We start from the raw sequence: 19,933 nt of genomic DNA, 5'->3' as shown, positions 1-19,933 counted from the left end.
CCCTGGGTAATGTCTGTGTAGACAGCCAAGTCTCTCACACCAGAAGCAACTTGCAGTATGCTCTTAAGCTGCTTCTGATACGATAAAAAATAAAAAATAAATGCATATTAACTTCCGATCCCTTATTCTTTTGCAGGTATTCCTTTGGTAAGTGAGCCTAGCTCAGAACATTTACCGCTGTTAATTGGTTTTAAAAATATTCCGGGCCCTTGTTGGGTAGGTAATTTTTTTCCCATTTCTCCCTCCTTTCCCTAATTTTATTTGAAAGTTATACAAGTTCAAGGGATGTGGTTTCTGGCGAATCCAGAGTTCGTTGAACTGTTTGAGGATACCTGGATAGATTTCCCCTTTTTTATTATAGAAGCCTCTAAGGCGCTGTTTGCCCAAATAGCGAGGGTTTTGAAATAAGAGCCGGCCCAAGGATTTCTCAGTGTTTTAATAGAAGCGAAAGCCATCCTTCCTGCAAAGGGACAGGAAACGCGCAGCATGCAAGGAAGGGGGAAAAAAAGGACAGAAATCCCTGCAAGGAACCGTTCATCCCATTCTTTTGAAGTCGATGCTACCGATGGCTAAAATGGGATGTATTTAATGCCTTTCAACCAACAACAACAAACAGAGGACAACACAATGTCACTGTTCTGCTGTTGGAAGGAAAATATTGTGGCTTTCCTGCATTCCTTGCAAAATAATAATAATAATAATAACAACAACAACAACAACAACTGCAAAAGGCCACCCTGCTGGGATCTGCACGCATCATCCGAAAATACATCACACAGTCCTAGACACTTGGGAAGTGTTTGACTTGTGGTTTTGTGATATGAAATCCAGCATGTCTATCTTGTTTGCTGTGTCATAATAAAATAATAATAAAAATAATGAGAAGAAGGTGATTTTCTGGCCTTATATGGATCTGAACTTCATTATTATCACTATTATTATTATTATTATCATTATTATCAATATTATCATATTATCATATTATCATCATCATTTTAATTGTTATTATTATAATTATTAATGTGTTGTCGAAGGCTTTCATGGCCAGAATTACTGGATTGCTGTGAGTTTTCCATGCTGTATGGCCATGTTCCAGCAGCATTCTCTCCTGATGTTTTGCCCACATCTGTGGCAGGCATCCTCAGAGGTTGTGAGGTCTGTTGGAAACTAGCCAAGTGGGGTTTATATATCCGTGGAATAATGTCCAGGGTGGGAGAAAGAAAGAACTTGTCTGTTTGAGGCAAGTGTCAATGTTTCGATTGACCACCTTGATTAACATTGAATAGCCTTTCAGCTTCAGGGTCTGGTTACTTACTGCCTGGAGGAATGCTTTGTTGGGAGGTGTCAGCTGGCCCTGATTGATTCATGTCCTGGACCACCTCAGGAGCATCCACCCAAACATCCAATTCACCATGAAAAAAGAAAACAAGATAATAATAATAATAATAATAATAATAATAATAATAATAATAAATGTTATTTGGGTGAGAAGGGTGGGATACAAATGTTGGAAATAAATACATAAACATACATCACACAGTTCTAAACACTTGGGAAGTGTTCGACTTGTGATACAAAATCAATAATAATAATAATAATAATAATAATAATAATAATAATAATAATAAAATATACATCACACAGTCCTAAACACTTGGGAAGTGTTCGACTTGTGATTTTGTGATACGAAATCCAGAATATAGATCTCGTTTGCTGTGTCATACTATGTCTTTGTGTCAATAAAATAATAATAATGATTATGATTATAATAATAATAAATCTTTATATCCTGCTTTTCTCCCGCACGAGACTCAAAGCATCTTACAACATATTGGAGTCATGTAAACAACAATCCAAGTACATCTGTAATAAGTATAAAACATCATATAATAAACAGTTTAAAAACAGTAATGATATACATTCACATTCTTATGGCATCATGTCAGATCATATGCCATTTCTAGATGTCCTAGATGTGGACAATTTCAACAAAAAGGAGTAAAGGCTTTCAGTGAATAAATGGCAAAGACGACATGGACTGATTTTGGCTATAGCATGAGGCTTCTTGGATGAATGGATCTAACCTTTGGTTAAATCTTTTATATTTCATATTTTTACTAGCTTTGCCTGGCCATACGTTGCTGTGGCTTATGGGAATCCTTTGTTGGCCTGGGGGAATAGCAGTGAATAACCTTGCAGTCTCAAAGCCTGGTCGTTTTCTGGATTAGCTGGAGCTTTTTGTTGTTCGAACGTAGAGGCATGGATGAGGGGTTGTGTTGCCAAGTTTAGCGTTTCTGTGATGTGTAGTTTTGTTGTTTTGTCTTAGGCCGAAATTTCATTGCTCTTTTATATATATAGATATTGTATTTATAATTTTTAACTGTTTTATATACTGTGTGTTTTAGCTGTGTATAGGCATCAAATTGTTGCCGTTATTGTACGCCGCCCTGAGACCCTTCCGGTAAAAAGGTTGGGATATAAATATTGGAAATAAATCATGAAAATAAACAAAATCTGGCTACCAGTAGTAAAAAAACCCCCTAAAATCAGGACAGTAAATAAAGAACAATACAGTAGAGTCTCACTTATCCAAGCCTCGCTTATCCAACGTTCTGGATTATCCAACGCTTTTTTGTAGTCAATGTTTTCAATACATTGTGATATTTTGGTGCTAAATTTGTAAATACAGTAATTACTACATAGCATTACTGTGTATTAAACTACTTTTTCTGTCAAATCTGTTGTATAACATGATGTTTTGGTACTTAATTTGTAAAATCATAACCTAATTTGATGTTTAATAGGCTTTTCCTTAATCCCTCCTTATTATCCAACATATTCACTTATCCAACATTCTGCCAGCCCGTTTATGTTGGATAAGTGAGACTCTACTGTACTTAGAAAGCAAAGGAATTAAACAGTCTGGGCCAGCTAACACATTCAAGACACAATCAAAGCACTCCTGACAGATGGCCACACGCTCTGCATAAAGCTGTGCCAATGATGCAGGCATTGTAACGTAAAAACCTTTTTTGCCCGTTGGGTTGAGATTTCTTAGCCATGGTGTCGACACCACTGGGCGAGAGCATCCATCCTTCTTCCTTTAATGTGCCCCATCTTCCTCCTTCCTTGGAGACCCTCCTCAAGCCCAGAGGTGGGACGTCACAAGGAGCACCTGGAAGGGCTCTTTGTGCAGCTGTTTGCAGCCTCTGGCTCTTTCCGGCCTGGCTGGGCGGGTGTCATGGGAACGTTTTCCACCCCGAGGGAACCCTTGCTCCGGCTATTCCTTCGTGGTTTTCTGAGCCGAGGCTGGTGGTTTTGCATTTCCGGATGAGATTTCTCACGGTGCATCTATTCCAGGCCTGCAACTCCCGGCACTGAGCCATGGCCATAAAAGTGGCGTCAAACCGCATTCATTCTACAGTGCGGATGCACCCGCCACTTTATGCTCAAGTTGCTGATCATTCCTTGCTCCTTTCCCTTCCGTGGAAGCCTTTCCTTCCTCGCTTTGCCTTATTAAATCTATTTTTCAAGCTGATGGAGTCGGGTGTCCATGTGGCCCCTGGACGGAAGGACAGCCGCTGCGCATTAACTCTCTCCCCGGCCACCTTTTGCCCTCTTGGCTCTTAAATTCATGCTCTAAAAACAGCTTAATGAGGGGTTTACTGGCCCAATTGGAAGTTTTTATTAAAACCTATTAAGGTGCCGGAGTAGCCCGCATGAAGGAAACAATTAGCCCCGAGTGACTCCAACAAAACTGTTTCCAGATTTGCCTAAAACTCTAAGACGTTGCCGTTTATTTGCACCAGGTTCCTATCTATCCCCTGGCTGCATTTGCCTGAGGATGGATCTGCACTGCAGACTTAATGCAGTTCGATACTGCTTTAAATACCCAGAACAAACTGTGGCATGTGCTTGGTGGTATGGGGATACCAAGTCACCTTGTCTGTCTCCTGAGAAATCTGTATAAAGATTTCTTTATACACAGTAAGAACAGACCACGGAACAACAGACGGGTTCAAGATTGGGAAAGGAGTGCGGACATCAGGGCTGCATCCTCTCACCCTCCCTATTCAACTTGTACACAGAACACATCATGCGACGTGCGGGGATTGAGGAATCCAAGGCTGGAGTTAACATTGCTGGAAGAAACATGAACAACCTTAGGTATGCAGATGATAACACTCTGATGGCCGAAAGTGAGGAAGAGCTGAGGAGCCTTATCACCAAGGGGAAAGAAAGAAGAAAGTGCAAAAGCCGGGCTGCAGTTAAACATCACGAAAACCAAAATCATGGCAACCAGACCGATTGACAACTGGCAAATAGAAGGAGAAAATGTGGAGGCAGTGACAGACTTTATATTTTTAGGTGCAAAGATCACTGCAGATGCAGACTGCAGCCAGGAAATCAGAAGACGTCTACTTCGTGGGAGGAGAGCAATGGCCAACCTCGATAAAATGCTGAAAAGCAGAGACATCACACCGGCCACGAAGGTCCACATAGTGAAAGCAATGGTATTCCCCATAGTAACCCATGGATGCAAGAGCTGGACCATAAGGAAGGCTGAGCGAAAGAAGATAAACGGTTTTGAACTTTGGTGCTGGAGGAAAATCCTGAGCGTGCCTTGGACCTTGGCAAGAAGATCCAACCAGTCCATCCTCCAGGAAATAATGCCCAATGGCTGCTCACTGGAGGGAAGGATATTGGAGGCAAAGTTGAAGTATTTTGGCCACATCATGAGGAGACAGGAAAGCTTGGAGAAGATCATGATGCTGGGGAAAATGGAAGGAAAAAGGAAGAGAGGCCGACCAAGGGCGAGATGGATGAACGGTATCCTTGAAGGGACTGGCTCGACCTTGAAGGAACTGGGGACAGTGACAGCCGACAGGGAGTTCTGGCGTGGACTGGTCCATGAGGTCACGAAGAGTCGAAAATAACTGAACGAGTGAGACGACGACGACTGCTTTAAATTCCATGAGAGGCCCTCTCACAAATCCCGCAACAACAAGCCAGGGATGAGATTGCAGCACTGCCTAGTTTGGAAGAAGTCAGCAATGCCATCAGCCAACAAAAAAACAATAAAGCTAGCGGATCTGATGGGATTCCTGCTGAAATCTTCAAAGAGGGTGAACCTGAACTGATACAACAACACCAGTTCATTGAAAAGGAATGGAATCCTGAGAATTGTGGTTTGGCGAGTCAGGGCAGTTCAAGCGGTGCCGAACTGTGTTAATTCTACAGTATAAATGCCCCTTTAGTTCTTTGTACAATGATGCTAAAGCAGGCATGGGCAAACTTTGGCCCTCCAGGTGTTTTGGACTTCAACTCCCACAATTCCTAACAGCCGGTAGGCTGTTAGGAAGTGTGGGAGTTGGAGTCCAAAACACCTGGAGGGCCAAAGTTTTCCCATGCCTGTAAAGCCTTTTCTCCCCTATCTAACCATTGCTTTTTCTTGCCTCCGTTTGCAATTCTTCTTTTTTTGGTGCTTTGCCTTCTTTTAGACGATTAGCATAATTGCTGCAATCAGATCCTCTGCTTCTTCAGTAATCGTTTTAATGGTAGGTTTCGCTCCCAATGTGTGTATTCTTTTTTTTTCCTGTTCCTGTGATAGTTGGATTTTGGGAAATTTGTCTGACTCCATCAATTCTGCAGTGTAGATGCACCCCAGAAGTCAAGCGTCTGGGTACAAATTATCATCATTATCATCCTTAACACTTAACATTTGAAGACCTCCAAGGGATGGAGAGTCCATCACCTCTGAAGGCGCATCCACACTGTTGAATTAATGCACTTTGGCAACACTTTGACTGCCATGACTCAATGCTATAGACATCCTGGGAACTGTAGTTCAGAGAGGCATCCCCATTCTTTGGCAGGGAAGGCTTAAAAACTTAGTATAATTACAACTCCCTTGGAAAACTTTCTCAAAAAGCTGCATTTTGGAATCCTTTGCAAGAAGAAAGGCAGAGTATTGGGGATAATAATAATAATGATGATGATGATGATCAAGGCAGCATGTATTAATTTTATAGTGGGCAGAGTATTGGGGATAATAATAATAATAATAATCAAGGTGACATGTATTAATTTTACAGTGGACAGAGTATTGGGGATAATAATCATCATCATGGCAGCATGTATTAATTTTATAGTGGGCAGAGTATTGGGGATAATAATAATAATAATAATAATAATAATAATAATAATAATAAAGGCAGCATGTATTAATTTATAGTGGGCAGAGTATTGGGAATAATAATAATAATAATAATAATAATAATAATAATAATAATAATAATAATGGCAGTGTGTATTAATTTTATAGTGGGCAGAGTATTGGGATGATGATGATGATGATGATGATGATGATCAAGGCAACATGTATTCATTTTATAGTGGGCAGAGTATTGGGGATAATGATGATGATGATGATGGTCAAGGCAACATGTATTAATTTTATAGTGAGCAGAGTATTGGGGATAATGATGATGATGATGATGATGATGATGATGATGATCAAGGCAGTATGTATTAATTTTATAGTGGGCAGAGTATTGGGGATGATGATGATGATGATGATGATGATGATGATCAAGGCAACATGTATTAATTTTATAGTGGGCAGAGTATTGGGGATAATAATAATGATGATGATGATGATGGTCAAGGCAACATGTATTAATTTTATTGTGGGCAGAGTATTGGGGATAATAATAATAATGATGATGATGATGGTCAAGGCAACATGTATTAATTTTATAATGTAAATGCACCCTTGGCCCAGTGCATCACATAACAACCCTGCGAGGTAAGAATGACCGAGGGCTTGAAACTAGATCTCTAAAGTCCCAACCCAAACCCTTCACCCTACACTCCATTGGTTTTGAAAACTCTTATTTTAAAGGCGGTGGGTAGAATCACACAATCATAGAATTGGAAGAGACCCCCAAAGGCCACTTAGTCCAGCCCCCTTCTGCTATGCAAAAAAAGATACAACCAAAGCACCCCTGACAGATGGCCATCCAGACTCTGGGATGGGAAACATACCCTTTGCTACATTTAAACATACTCATTTTCTTTCCCCCCAAAAGCAAGCGGTGCCTATCCAATATCCCCCCCCCATTGACCTTAAGCCCAGAAATGATAATTTATTGTTGCGTTCACTCCTCCATATGTTCAGTATTGATGCTGAGGAGCTTCGGTTGCTAGGACTCATTTCCGCCGAAGGGAAGCAAGGCTGTATTTGTTTAAAAGCAGCAGCAAAGCTATTTGAGGTCATTATTTTGGGAAGGGGTGTCTTTTTACCCCCTTAACACCTGTATGGCTTGGAGCCATGGGAGACGTGGGTCGCCACCAAAAGCCAAATTTTGCATTTCCCCCTTTTTCTGGCGGAGAAATATATGCAGCCCAAAGCCAAAGCTGGCTAATGGGTATTGGAACCTTTAGTTCAAACCTAAAGCTGGATAGTGGATAATGGGACCTTCAATCCAAACACAAAGCTGACTAGTGGATAATGGGACCTTTAGTCGTACCCAAATCTGACTAATAGATAATGGGACCTTCAGTCCAAACCCAAAGCTGACTAATAAATAATGGGACCTTCAGTCCAAACCCAATCTTGGCTAGTGGATAATGGGACCTTCAGTCCAAACCTAAAGCTGACTAATAAATAACGGGGCCTTTAGTCCAAACCCAAAGCTGACTAATAAATAATGGGACCTTCAGTCCAAACCCAGTGCTGTCTAGTGGATAATGGGACCTTCAGTCCAAACCCAAAGCTGACTAATAAATAATGGGACCTTCAGTCCAAACCCAGTGCTTTCTAGTGGATAATGGGACCTTCAGTCCAAACCCAAAGCTGACTAATAGATAATGGGACCTTCAGTCCAAACCCAAAGCTGTCTAGTGAATAATGGGACTTTTAGTCCAAACCAAAGCTGGCTAGTGAGCATTGGAGCTGTAATCCAGAACAAAGCTGGCCAGCGGATGATGGGAGCTTTAGTCCAAACCCAGAGTTGGCTAGTGGATAATGGGAGCTTTAGTCCAAATCCAAAGCTGGCTAGTGGATAATGGAAACTCTTGTCAAAAACCTAGGCCTGGCTAGTGGATGTTGGGGCCTCTAGCCAACTTTTTTGGACTTCGACGATTCTCATTTGCAGAAATATTTCCGTCCATCTGTTCCGAACCCTCCTGCTGTTAAGCTTCACCGAATGACCCGAGTTCTAGCATTATAAAAGGGGGAGAAAAGTTACTCTTTATCTGCTCTGTTCCACCCCGTGCCGTTTGTAATTCATGGCATTTTAATGTTTAGCGATGCAGCTGTTCAAGCAAAGTTGTGTGGACTTGGAAACCGTCTTTGCAGCTGTGCCTGTGTGGGCCCAGATGCTCTCGGGAGAGGAGTGCAATGGGCTTTCTGCACACGCTCAGAGGCTTCCTATCTGTTTGGAGCCGAATTGCATTAATTCCACAATGCTGGTGCTATGTTTTCAATGTCTCTCAACCCTTTTGCATGAGTCCAAATTTCCAATCACAGCAACCTTCAACAACACTATTCTTCTTATTATTATTCTCCTGCTTTTCTCCCTTAATCAAGAGCCAAAATATTATTATTATTACCCACTTTTCTCCCTTAAAGTAGCCTGAGTGCATCATCATCATCATTACTATTACTATTATTATTATTCTCCTGCTTTTCTCCCTTAATCAAGACCCAAATATATTATTATTATTATTACCCACTTTTCTCTCTTAAAGTGGCCTGAGTGCATCATTATTATTATTATTATTATTATTATTATTATTATTATTATCCTGCTTTTCTCCCTTAATCAAGGCCCAAAGTATTATTATTATTACCCACTTTTCTCTCTTAAAGCAGCCTCAATGCGTTATTATTATTATTATTATTATTATTATTATTATTATTATTATTATTATTATATTAAAGGGGCCTGAGTGTATTATTATTATTATTATTATTATTATTATTATTATTATTATTATTATATTAAAGGGGCCTGAGTGCGTTATTATTATTATTATTGTTATTATTATTATATTAAAGGGGCCTGAGTGCATTATTATTATTATTATTATATTAAAGGGGCCTGAGTGCGTTGTTATTATTATTATTATTATTATTATTATTATTATTATTATTATATTAAAGGGGCCTGAGTGCATTATTATTATTATTAGTTTAAAGGGGCCTGAGTGTATTATTATTATTATTATTATTATTATAATAAAGAGGTCTTAGTGCATTATTATTATTATTATTATTATTATTATTATTATTATATTCATTTATACCCCGCTTTTCTATCTTAGTCGAGACCTAAAAGGGTTTGCCAACCCCTTGTTCGCCACAGACCTTTCTTGCAGCCAAACTTCAGAAAAAGGGGTCGCTCTCTGCCGTATCGATCAAAATCACTCCGGAAAGCCATTAAACCGAGTGCGCCTCCATCTCGCAGAATGACAGCCACCTACGGATCTGCAAAACAGGACACCCATTAACTTTAAACATCCCCCCAAAAAGAAAAGAAAAATCTTCCCCACTGAATCTTTCTCCCTGTCACTTGCAGCTTTGCTCCAAAAAAGAGGTTGAGAAAGATTAATTTATTGCTGCATTAGCTCTGCGATCTCTTCCCTGTCACCTAAGTAGTTTCTAATGACTACCCTGGAGAGTAATTGGGAGCTTTTAAAAGTTTTGTGCTCAATTCTTCCTCTTTCCCCTTGTGCCATATATACTTTCAAGACCATAAAGTTACTGATAATTCCTTTTCAAAAAATTATTTGAACATCAGATGCTTCCGAGAAAGAGAGCTGGTGGCTTTTGCAACAACCTGGTCTTAGGGTGCATCTATACTGTAGGGTTCATGCAGTTTGATACCACTTTAGCTGCCTTGGTTAATTGCAACGGGATCCTGGGAGTGGTAGTTTGGCAAGGTCTTTCACCTTCTCTGCCTCCCTTCCATGCTTTTTTCCCCTTGTTGAACGGTGGAACTCCCTGCTGCATGATCCTAGGATGCTGCAAGAATGAACCATAGCACTTAAATCAGAGGGAATTCAAAGCCCTGCTCCAAACTACAAATCCCAGGATTCTGAAGGATAGGATCATATAAAATAAAGTCACAGAACGTTCTAAATCTTGCCCCAAACTATAAATCCCAGCAGCCTAAAGGGTGGAGCCCTAGCAGTTACAGCAAGATTGCAACGTGTGCTAAGTCCCTTCCCAAACTACAAATCCCAGGATTCTTAAGGATGGGACCATATAAAAAGAAGTCACAGTACATTCTAAATCTTGCCCCAAACTATAAATCCCAGCCGCTTGACAGGTGGATCCATAGCAGTTACAGCGAGATTGCAAAGTGTGCTAAGTCCCTTCCCAAACTACAAATCCCAGGATTCTGAAGGATGGGACCATATAAAAAGAAGTCACAGTACATTCTAAATCTTGCCCCAAACTATAAATCCCAGCCGCCTGACAGGTAGATCCACAGCAGTTACAGCGAGATTGCAAAGTGTGCTCAGTCCCTTCCCAAACTACAAATTGTAGGATTTTACAGGATGGAGCAAAAGCTAAAGTGAATTGCAAGAAATTCTAAGTTTCTCTCCAAACTATAGATCCCAGGAGCCAGCAGCAAAGAACTGTAGCAGTTACAGTGAGATTGCAAAGTGTGTTAAGTCCCTTCCCAAACTACAAATCCGACGATCTTGCAGGATTGAGCGAAGGTTGAAGTGATCCTGCAAGGAATTCTAGGTTCCTCTCCAAACTATAGATCCCAGGACTCCGCAGGAAGGAACTGTAGCCGTTAAAGAGATAGCAAAATATGCTCCATCCCTTCCCAAACTACAGATCTCCAGGCTCAGTGTGGAACTATAACAGTTAAAGTGTAATTGTAGCAAATGCAAAGTCCCTCCCCATACTGCAGATCCCAGTACTCTGCAGGATGGAGTTAGCCTTTCAAATTAGGTATTGTTTCTCCCACCCTGGACCACTCCACAGATATATAAACCCCACTTGCCTAGTTTCCAACAGACCTCACAACCTCTGAGGATGCCTGCCATAGATGTGGGCAAAACATCAGGAGAGAATGCTTCTGGAACATGACAAGACAGCCCGGAAAGCTCACAGCAACCCATTACTATTATGGTTGTTATTATTTTATTATAACACAGCAAACCAGATTGATATGCTGGATTTCATATCACAAAATCACAAGTTGAACACTTCCCAAGTGTCTAGGACTGTGTGATGTATTTTCGGATGATGCGCGCAGATCCCAGTAGGGTGGCCTTTTGCAGTTGGCAGATCGTGATTTTGTCAATGTCTATTGTTTCCAAATGCCGGCTGAGATCTTTTGGCACGGCACCCAGTGTGCCCATCACCACCGGGACCACCTGCACTGGTTTCTGCCAGAGTCTTTGAAGTTCAATCTTGAGGTCCTGATAGCGACTGAGTTTTTCCTGTTGTTTTTCGTCAATATGACTGTCACCTGGGATGGCGACATCAATGATCCAAACCTTTTTCTTTTCCACAACTGTGATGTCTGGTGTGTTGTGTTCCAGAACTTTGTCAGTCTGGATTCAGAAGTCCCACAGTATCTTTGCATGCTCATTTTCCAAGACTTTTGCAGGTTTGTGATCCCACCATTTCTTTTCTGCTGGAAGGTGGTACTTGAGGCATAAGTTCCAATGAATCATTTGGGCCACGTAGTTGTGCCTCTGTTTGTAGTCTGTCTGTGCGATTTTCTTACAGCAGCTGAGGATATGATCAATGCTTTCGTCGGTTTCCTTGCACAGTTTGCATTTTGGGTCATCAACTGATTTTTCGATCTTGGCCTGAATTGCCTTTGTCCTGATGGCTTGCTCCTGGGCTGCAGGGATCAGGCCTTCTGTCTCCTTCTTCAGGGTCCCATTCGTGAGCCAGAGCCAGGTCTTCTCCTTATCAGCTTTTCCTTCAATTTTGTCAAGGAACTTTCCATGCAATGTTTTGTTGTGCCAGCTGTCGGCTCTAGTTTGTAGTGCGGTTTTCTTGTACGGATTCTTTGTCTGCTGTGTTTTGAGGAGTTTCTGATTTTTTGACTTCAATCAAAGCATGTTCTTCACTTTGCCTGACATATTCTGCCAGGGCATGTTCTTCTTCTTTGACTGCTTGTTTGACTTGTAAGAGTCCTCTGCCCCCTGATCTTCTAGGCAGATATAGCCGGTCAACATCACTGTGAGGGAACAGTGAATGATGAATGGTCATGAGTTTTCTTGTTTTTCTGTCCAAATTGTCCAGTTCCGCCTGTGTCCAATTTATAATGCCAGCAGTATATCTTATGACAGGTATGGCCCAGGTGTTTATGGCCATATTGTTGTTGTTGTTGTTGTTGTTGTTGTTGTTATTATTATTATTATTGTTACTATTATTATTGTTGTTGTTGTTGTTGTTGTTATTATGGTTATTATTATGTTAGTATTATGGTTGTTGTTGTTGTTGTTGTTGTTATTATTATGAAGACAGAGCCTTTGGGAATGGCAGAAACCCCAAAACACAGCTGACTCTGCAACCCCAAAATGTGTTTTATGAAGCCTCTGGGCATGTGATAAAATCCATTTGGTGGTGGTGGATTGATGTGCGAAGAAAGCGATGAATGATGGGTCTTTCCCCAAATACCCCTCTTATGGGTCCGGCAAGACGGAAAGTGTGGCTTTTCCTCCACGTTTCCCATTGGGAGACCTCTCTTTCGAAAGGTTTCTGCCAACCTTTCAGCCGTTTCCTTGTCAAGGCTCCTTGATCGATGGGCTTTTGATGCTCAGGTTCTCCCTTTCCATAGCTGCACCGTAAATCAGAATATTACAGTGTTCGGAGCCCAAGGAAAAGGAAGGCAAAATGAGGATGATAGGAATGAGAAAAGAAAGAAGAAGAAAAAGAGAGCGGGATGCAACACAGGCTCGTTTTTCCGCACCCGTCGAGTTGCACGTCCCGGCCGTTGGGGAACACGTGTGCGGCGGGTGCGAGCCGTTGAAATCTGGGCCACGTTCCCCATTCTGGTTCCCTCCCCAAGGGCCTCCCGGCCCAACGGCAGAGATAACAGTAGGGCCCATTGTCCTCGCAGCTGCTGAAACCCGACGAGATCCAACCGGAGAGAAGGCGAGCAGGTGGGCCGGCCGGGCGACCCTTTCGCTCCCAGAAGTATCCGTGTGCCTGGGCCTCCTGGAGCAAATGGGTCTCCGGTTCGGACTGCCACTCCCAGAATCCCCCAAGGATTGGGTAATTCATAGTCCAAAAGCCCTGAATCCCCTACAAGAGCCTGGGGACCCAAGTCACATCTTGGATCTTTGTGCTTTGAAATTTCCTGTTGATTTATGACTTGTACTTGGAGTCCTAGCATCCTGGCAAGGGGGTTATGGGAGTGGTAGTCCCCAAAGGCCCTTTCCCCATACTCTGGAAGCCCTAGCAGTGGATATATGGCGAACCTCGTACATTTCATAGTTTTCCTTCAGCTAGATATCCCCAGAAATGCTTTTTGCGGTCTCCCATCCAAATACTTACTAGGGCTGGCCCTGCTTAGCTTCCAAAATCAGATACAATTGGGTATCTTTGGAGTATTTAGGCCTGGTCTCAATCAATGCCATTTAAAATTTCCGTATCCTGGGATTTGTAGTTTGAGAAGACTTAGGGTCCTTTTCCAGGGAGCGCTGGTCCAACGGCTCTCAAAGCTTTGGATTGTAATTCCCAGCACTCTGTTGTGGTTTTGGAGCATGGGATTGTGACTCTGGAGAGCATAATGTTGGAAATAGCAACCTCCCGAGCCATATTTGCTACCTGTATTCTATGTGTATGTTGATTTGCCAGTTTGATTGCACCTCTTATAGACAAGTGATTGTACTGAGCATGTTCAGACTCAGGACTCCATTTTGTATTCAGTGTCTGCTTTACACCTCAGTGGAGGTGGATGCATGTTGCTGTTTGGACTTCAGTGAGTACAACTATACCTAAAGACTATCTGCCCAGAAACACGAAGCCCATTGGGTGAGTCACATTCTCTCAGCCTCAGAGGAAGACAGTGGGAAGCCCCTGAGGAAGGAATGGGGCCAAGAAAATCCTCTTAATTTGTTTTGCACCGTGATTCCCAGGATTTCTGGCCACCAAACCCCAAAATAGTTTGGTGGAACCAAGTTGGAAAGCCCTACTTCTCCCGAATCAGACTCCCTAGCCCTTGGGAAACTACAATTCCCAGGATCCCAGGCACAAGCTAGCATTAAACGGTTGTAACTCTCGTGGCTCTCAGCTGTTGCATTTTTCAAAACAGCTGGGAGAGCTATTGCCTTCTCTCTGGCACATCATTAGGATTTCGTCTTTTCTTTCCCTCCGTCTTTCCAGCTGCGTCTTGGAACAATCCCTGTCGTCGCCCGTCCGACCCCCAAATTGATAAATCCCAGCCTGTTTTGAAATGGTTGCCGGTGCCAGGAATTCAACTCTGGATCAAGATGGGCAGGTGCTGGGGAAAGACCCAAAGCAAAAGAAATAGCCCTTCTGTCGCTTGCCACACTGGGCAAACTGGCCAAAAACTGGCACGTACTGGTGACCACTGTAGCTGCTTCCTTTTGCCCCCTTATCCACCGCATCCTCTTCTATTTGTATCCCACCTTATCCCCAATAAGGGAACTCAAATTATTGAAACCCATACTTGGTTGAAAACATCGCGAAAGGTAGGATTGAAAGGTAAACCACGATTTGTCTTGGATATCTAGATGGATGGATGGATGGACGGACAGACAAACAATAGAGCTATTTGGATGTTTGGATAGATGGATGGACAATAGAGATAATAGATAGATAGATAGATAGATAGATAGATAGATAGATAGATAGATAGATAGACTTGATAGATAGACAATAGAGATATTTAGAAGTATTGATGGATGAACAGTAGAGATAGATAGACAGATATTGATAGATAGATGGACAGTAGAGATAGACAGAGGTAGGTAAACAATAGAGATATTTGGATGTATTGATAAATAGATGGACAGTAGAGATAGATAGACAGATAGCTAGGTAAACAATAGAGATTTTTGGATGTATTGATAGATGGATGGACAGTAGAGACAGACAGACAGACAGACAGACAGACAGACAGGTAAACAATAGAGATATTTGGATGTACAGTAGAGTCTCACTTATCCAAGCCTCGCTTATCCAAGCCTCTGGATAATCCAAGCAATTTTTGTAGTAAATTCGTAAATACAGTAATTACTACATAACATTACTACGTATTGAACTACTTTTTTCGTCAAATTTGTTGTATAATATGAAGTTTTGGTGCTTAATTTGTAAAATCATAACCTAATTTGATGTTTAATAGGTTTTTCCTTAATCCCTCCTTATTATCCAAGATATTCGCTTATCCAAGCTTCTGCCGGCCCGTTTAGCTTGGATAAGTGAGACTCTACTGTATTTATAAATAGATGGACAGTAGAGACAGACAGACAGATAGATAAACAATAGAGATATTTGGATGTATTGATAGATGGATGGACAGTAGAGACAGACAGACAGATAGATAGGTAAACAATAGAGATATTTGGATGTATTGATGGATGGACGGTAGAGATAGATAGACAGATAGATAAACAATAGAGATATTTGGATGTATTGATAGATGGACAGTAGAGATAAATAGACAGATAGATAAACAATAGAGATATTTGGATGTATTGATAGATGGACGGACAGTAGAGATAGACAGACAGACAGATAGATAAACAATAGAGATATTTGGATGTATTGATGGATGGACAGTAGAGATAGATAGATAGATAAACAATAGAGATATTTGGATGTATTGATAGATGGACGGACATTAGAGATAGACAGACAGACAGGTAAACAATAGAGACATTTGGATGTATTGATAGATGGACGGACAGTAGAGATAGACAGACAGACAGACAGGTAAACAATAGAGACATTTGGATGTATTGATAGATGGACGGACAGTAGAGATAGACAGACAGACAGACAGGTAAACAATAGAGGTATTTGGATGTATTGATAGATGGACGGACAGTAGAGATAAGACAGACAGATAGATAGGTAAACAATAGAGATATTTGGATGTATTGATAAATAGATCGACAGATAGATAGGTAAACAATAGAGATACTTGGATGTATTGATAGATGGATGGACAGTAGAGACAGACAGACAGATAGATAGGTAAACAATAGAGATATCTGGATGTATTGATAGATGGACGGACAGTAGAGATAGACAGACAGACAGACAGATAGGTAAACAATAGAGATATCTGGTTGTATTGATGGATGGACAGTAGAGATAGATAGATAGACAGACAGATAGATAAACAATAGAGATATTTGGATGTATTGATAGATGGGCGGACAGTAGAGATAGATAGATAAATAAATAGGTAAACAATAGAGATATTTGGATGGATATTCTCCTTGAATGTGCAGGATGAAGAGGTCAGACTAGATAGCCTTTGGAGCCCCTTCCATCTTTCACATTCTCTTTGGAGGAAATGCACAAACAATGTTTTTTTTTTATTTTAAAGTCAATCAAAGAACAAATATTTCTTGGCCTTGGGTCCCATGAGAAATGAAGGGGGGGGGGGCAAACAAAGCCCCGTGTACAGTTGCATTGCTGGAACAGGGTTGCGATGATTAGCATCTGAAAAGCCCGATCACACTGGGATTTTTGTCCAGTCTGAATGGGGCGAAATATACTGCCTTTCGGGGGGAACAATCCCCCTTTCAAAGCCGGCCCTTTGCAGCTGCGACGGTGGATGGATGGGGTCCTGCTGAAAACCCCCCGAAATTAATGTCCTGGCCTTTTTCTTTTTTTTCTTTTTTTGGCAGAGGGCATTATCTCCAGGAAAGCACAGGAAGCATGTGCATCAATTGGGAGCGCTCTCTCTTTTATCATCGGAGGGGAAACACCGCAATTATGTTTTAATTGAAGGGAAGCGTTGGGTCTGCCTTTATCGGATTTTTTTTTAAAAGGCAGGGGTTCCCTATTCATTAGTTTTGTCTTTACCGGAATGCTGGTTTGCCGAAATGTCCTACTTTTGTCCTTGTCCAGCTTTCACAATTCTGCATGAAAATGGGAAAATATCCTAGTATGGACCATCCTAACTTTAGTATATTGATCTATTATCTATCTATTTCTGTCTGTCTGTCTGTCTATGGTTTAATAATAACAATAACTATAACACAACAACAATTTAATTCTGCAGTGGAGACACACCTTAAAAACAATGATGATGATGATGCACTGTAGAATTAAATAATAATAATAATATATAATATAATATATTATTATTATATTATGATATAATAATATCAAAGACTCTGGCAGAAACTAGTGCAGGTGGTCCTGGTGGTGATGGGCACATTGGGTGCCGTGCCAAAAGATCTCAGCCAGCATTTGGAAACAATAGGCATTGACAAAATCACGATCTGCCAACTGCAAAAGGCCACCCTACTGGGATCTGCACGCATCATCCAAAAATACATCACACAGTCCTAGACACTTGGGAAGTGTTCGAGTTGTGATTTTGTGATATGAAATCCAGCATAGCTATCTTGTTTGCTGTGTCATAATAAAATAATAATATAGAATTAAATTAAAATATTTGTTTATTTAATGTATATCCCACCCAAAGCGGACTCACAACACAGGGCAGCTCACAACAAAGGCACAATTCAATGCCTTGAACACATATCAACATAAAACAAGCATATATTTTAAAATCACATCATAAAAACATATCATTGAAAACAATTACTTAAAATCACACAATCCAAAAACATATGTCAGGAGACATTCCAATTGTCATCTGTAATTGGTTCATTATTGCACTGAGATATCAATTGTTGCACTGGGAATCACTGTTTTTTCTTCTTCATTATTTTCCATTTGTTGAATGTATTTATTTTCAATTCTTTGGACGGAAGTTAAAATTTCAAAGATGTAATAATAATAATAATAATAATATCCAGCATGTCTATCTTGTTTGCTGTGTCATAATATAATAATAATAATAATAATAATAATAATAATAATAATAATAATAATAATAATAATAGCAAAAGCATGCTATTCCGCTGTGTATTTTACAAACATCTCTTATCAGATAGAACGGCAACATGAGTGCCATCTACACTGTCGTATAATGCAGTTTCAAACTGATTTCAGTCCTTTGCTGTTGCAGAAAAATGCATTTTCTTTTCTGCAAAATGTTCAAAGTGGAGATTTTGTCCCACCTTGTGTTGAAATCTATGTCAGACAAAGATGTCTTTCTTTGTCCTTGTTGAAATGCTCCCTGATTTCCTTCCAGGATGGGAATCCCAGCTTCTGGAAACAGGCTTTTTGGGAATATTCCTCTGCCCTTTATGGACACTTTCCCGCTTGCCGAAAAACACGCCTCCTTCCCGCATCATCATCTGGGCCTATCGGTGGCTGATTTTCAGGATCATGCTTGGAGCGGTACGTTGCATTATTATATTATATTATACTAGCTGTGCCCGGCCACGCGTTGCTGTGGCTGATGGGAATCATTTGTTGACCAGTTGGAATAGCAGTGAATAGCCTTGCAGTCTTAAAGTCTGGGTGTTTTCTCCTTACGTGAATCCTTGTTTGGTGAGCTGGAATACAATGAAATAGGTTTGCTGCTTGGAAGGCTGGGTAGTTGCGTTGTAGGGAAATGGTTTTTTAGCCAATTTGAATGGCACTGAATAGCCTCGCTGTTTCAAAGACTGACTGCTTTCTACATAGGGGCATCCTTTCTTGGGCAGGCTGAATGAGATGGAGTAGCCTCATGGCTTGAAACCCTGAGGGTGTACTATGAAGGGGAAATGTTGGTTGGTCAGGTTGAACAGCCCTGAATAGCCTTGCTGTTTGGAAGCCTGGTTGTTTCCTGCCTGGGGGAATCCTTTGTTGGGAGGTGTTAGCTGGCCCTGTTGGTTTCCTTTCTGGAATTCCCATTTTCAGAGTGTTTTCTTTATGTAATGTCCTGATTTTAGAGATTATATTGTTGCTTCCTGCCTGGGGGAATCCTTTGTTGGGAGGTGTTAGCTGACCCTGTTGGTTTCCTTTCTGGAATTCCCATTTTCAGAGTGTTTTCTTTATGTAATGTCCTGATTTTAGAGATTATATTGTTGCTTCCTGCCTGGGGGAATCCTTTGTTGGGAGGTGTTAGCTGGCCCTGTTGGTTTCCTGTCTGGAATTCCCATTTTCAGAGTGTTCCTCTTTATTGAATGTCCTGATTTTAGAGATTATATTGTTCTGTATTATTACACCACAGTAATTGTAGATATGATATTTGTTGCCTGAGAGCACAGGCAGGCGGAAGAGAGACAGAGGCCCAGGCAGCTGAGGCTGGGAAGGGAGGGCCTTCGTCCGAAGAGGGGGAAAGGGGAGGGAGGGTTTAGGACCCTTTAAGACACGAGGGGGGGGGCGGTCTGTTCCCGGCCTTGAGGCCACCCCTTCAGGCCTCTACCTCCAAAAGAAAATAAATTGTTAAAAGAAAAGAAACCTCGGTCCTTGCGGCCTCCCTCCAGCCTGGCTCTTGGGGGGGGGGGGGAGGTTCCGGCTCCGGCTCTCTCCTGGCTGGGGCCGCCCTGAGGCCTGCGGGGCACGGAGGAGGCTGCGGTGCAATTCGTGGGGGGGGGGGGGGGCTTTCTGGAAGTCTCCTCCCCCCCCCCCCCCGCCTTCGCCTCTGCAGGCCTCAACATTAAAAAAAGAAAAGAAAAAAGAAACCTTGGGGCCTCGCGGCCCTCCTCTTCGGCGGGCGTCACAGGCCCCGCTGCGTGGAGGCCCCTCCTCCTCCGATCACCATGGGGCCTTCCAGCCAGGCTGACGGCTGGGGTTTTAAGGCCCCATGGAGGTTTTTGACAGGATTTTTAATTGTATCAA

The 19,933-nt window shown here is 41.6% G+C and overlaps 1 protein-coding gene across 3 annotated transcripts in view; it reads left to right on the top strand.

The window, feature by feature from the left end:
• Positions 1–19,933, top strand: part of lmf1 (lipase maturation factor 1) — a 120,044-nt gene that overhangs the window by 8,471 nt on the left and 91,640 nt on the right. Inside the window, exons 3-4 of one of the 3 annotated variants that reach the window (XM_062964711.1) lie at positions 137–147; positions 18,357–18,505. The exons of 1 other annotated variant lie outside the window; for it this stretch is intronic. In XM_062964711.1, coding sequence (XP_062820781.1) covers positions 137–147; positions 18,357–18,505 — 160 coding nt within the window. Of the gene's footprint in view, positions 1–136; positions 148–17,104; positions 17,136–18,356; positions 18,506–19,933 lie in introns of those variants that run through there. One more of the 3 variants, XM_062964709.1, reaches the window with a different exon arrangement.

The sequence above is a fragment of the Anolis carolinensis genome, unplaced genomic scaffold (assembly GCF_035594765.1).
Source record: "Anolis carolinensis isolate JA03-04 unplaced genomic scaffold, rAnoCar3.1.pri scaffold_13, whole genome shotgun sequence".
In the NCBI taxonomy this organism is placed as follows: Eukaryota; Metazoa; Chordata; class Lepidosauria; order Squamata; family Dactyloidae; genus Anolis; species Anolis carolinensis.
The sequence above is the reverse complement of the archived record's forward strand: the minus strand, read 5'-3'. Positions and strand labels throughout refer to the sequence as shown.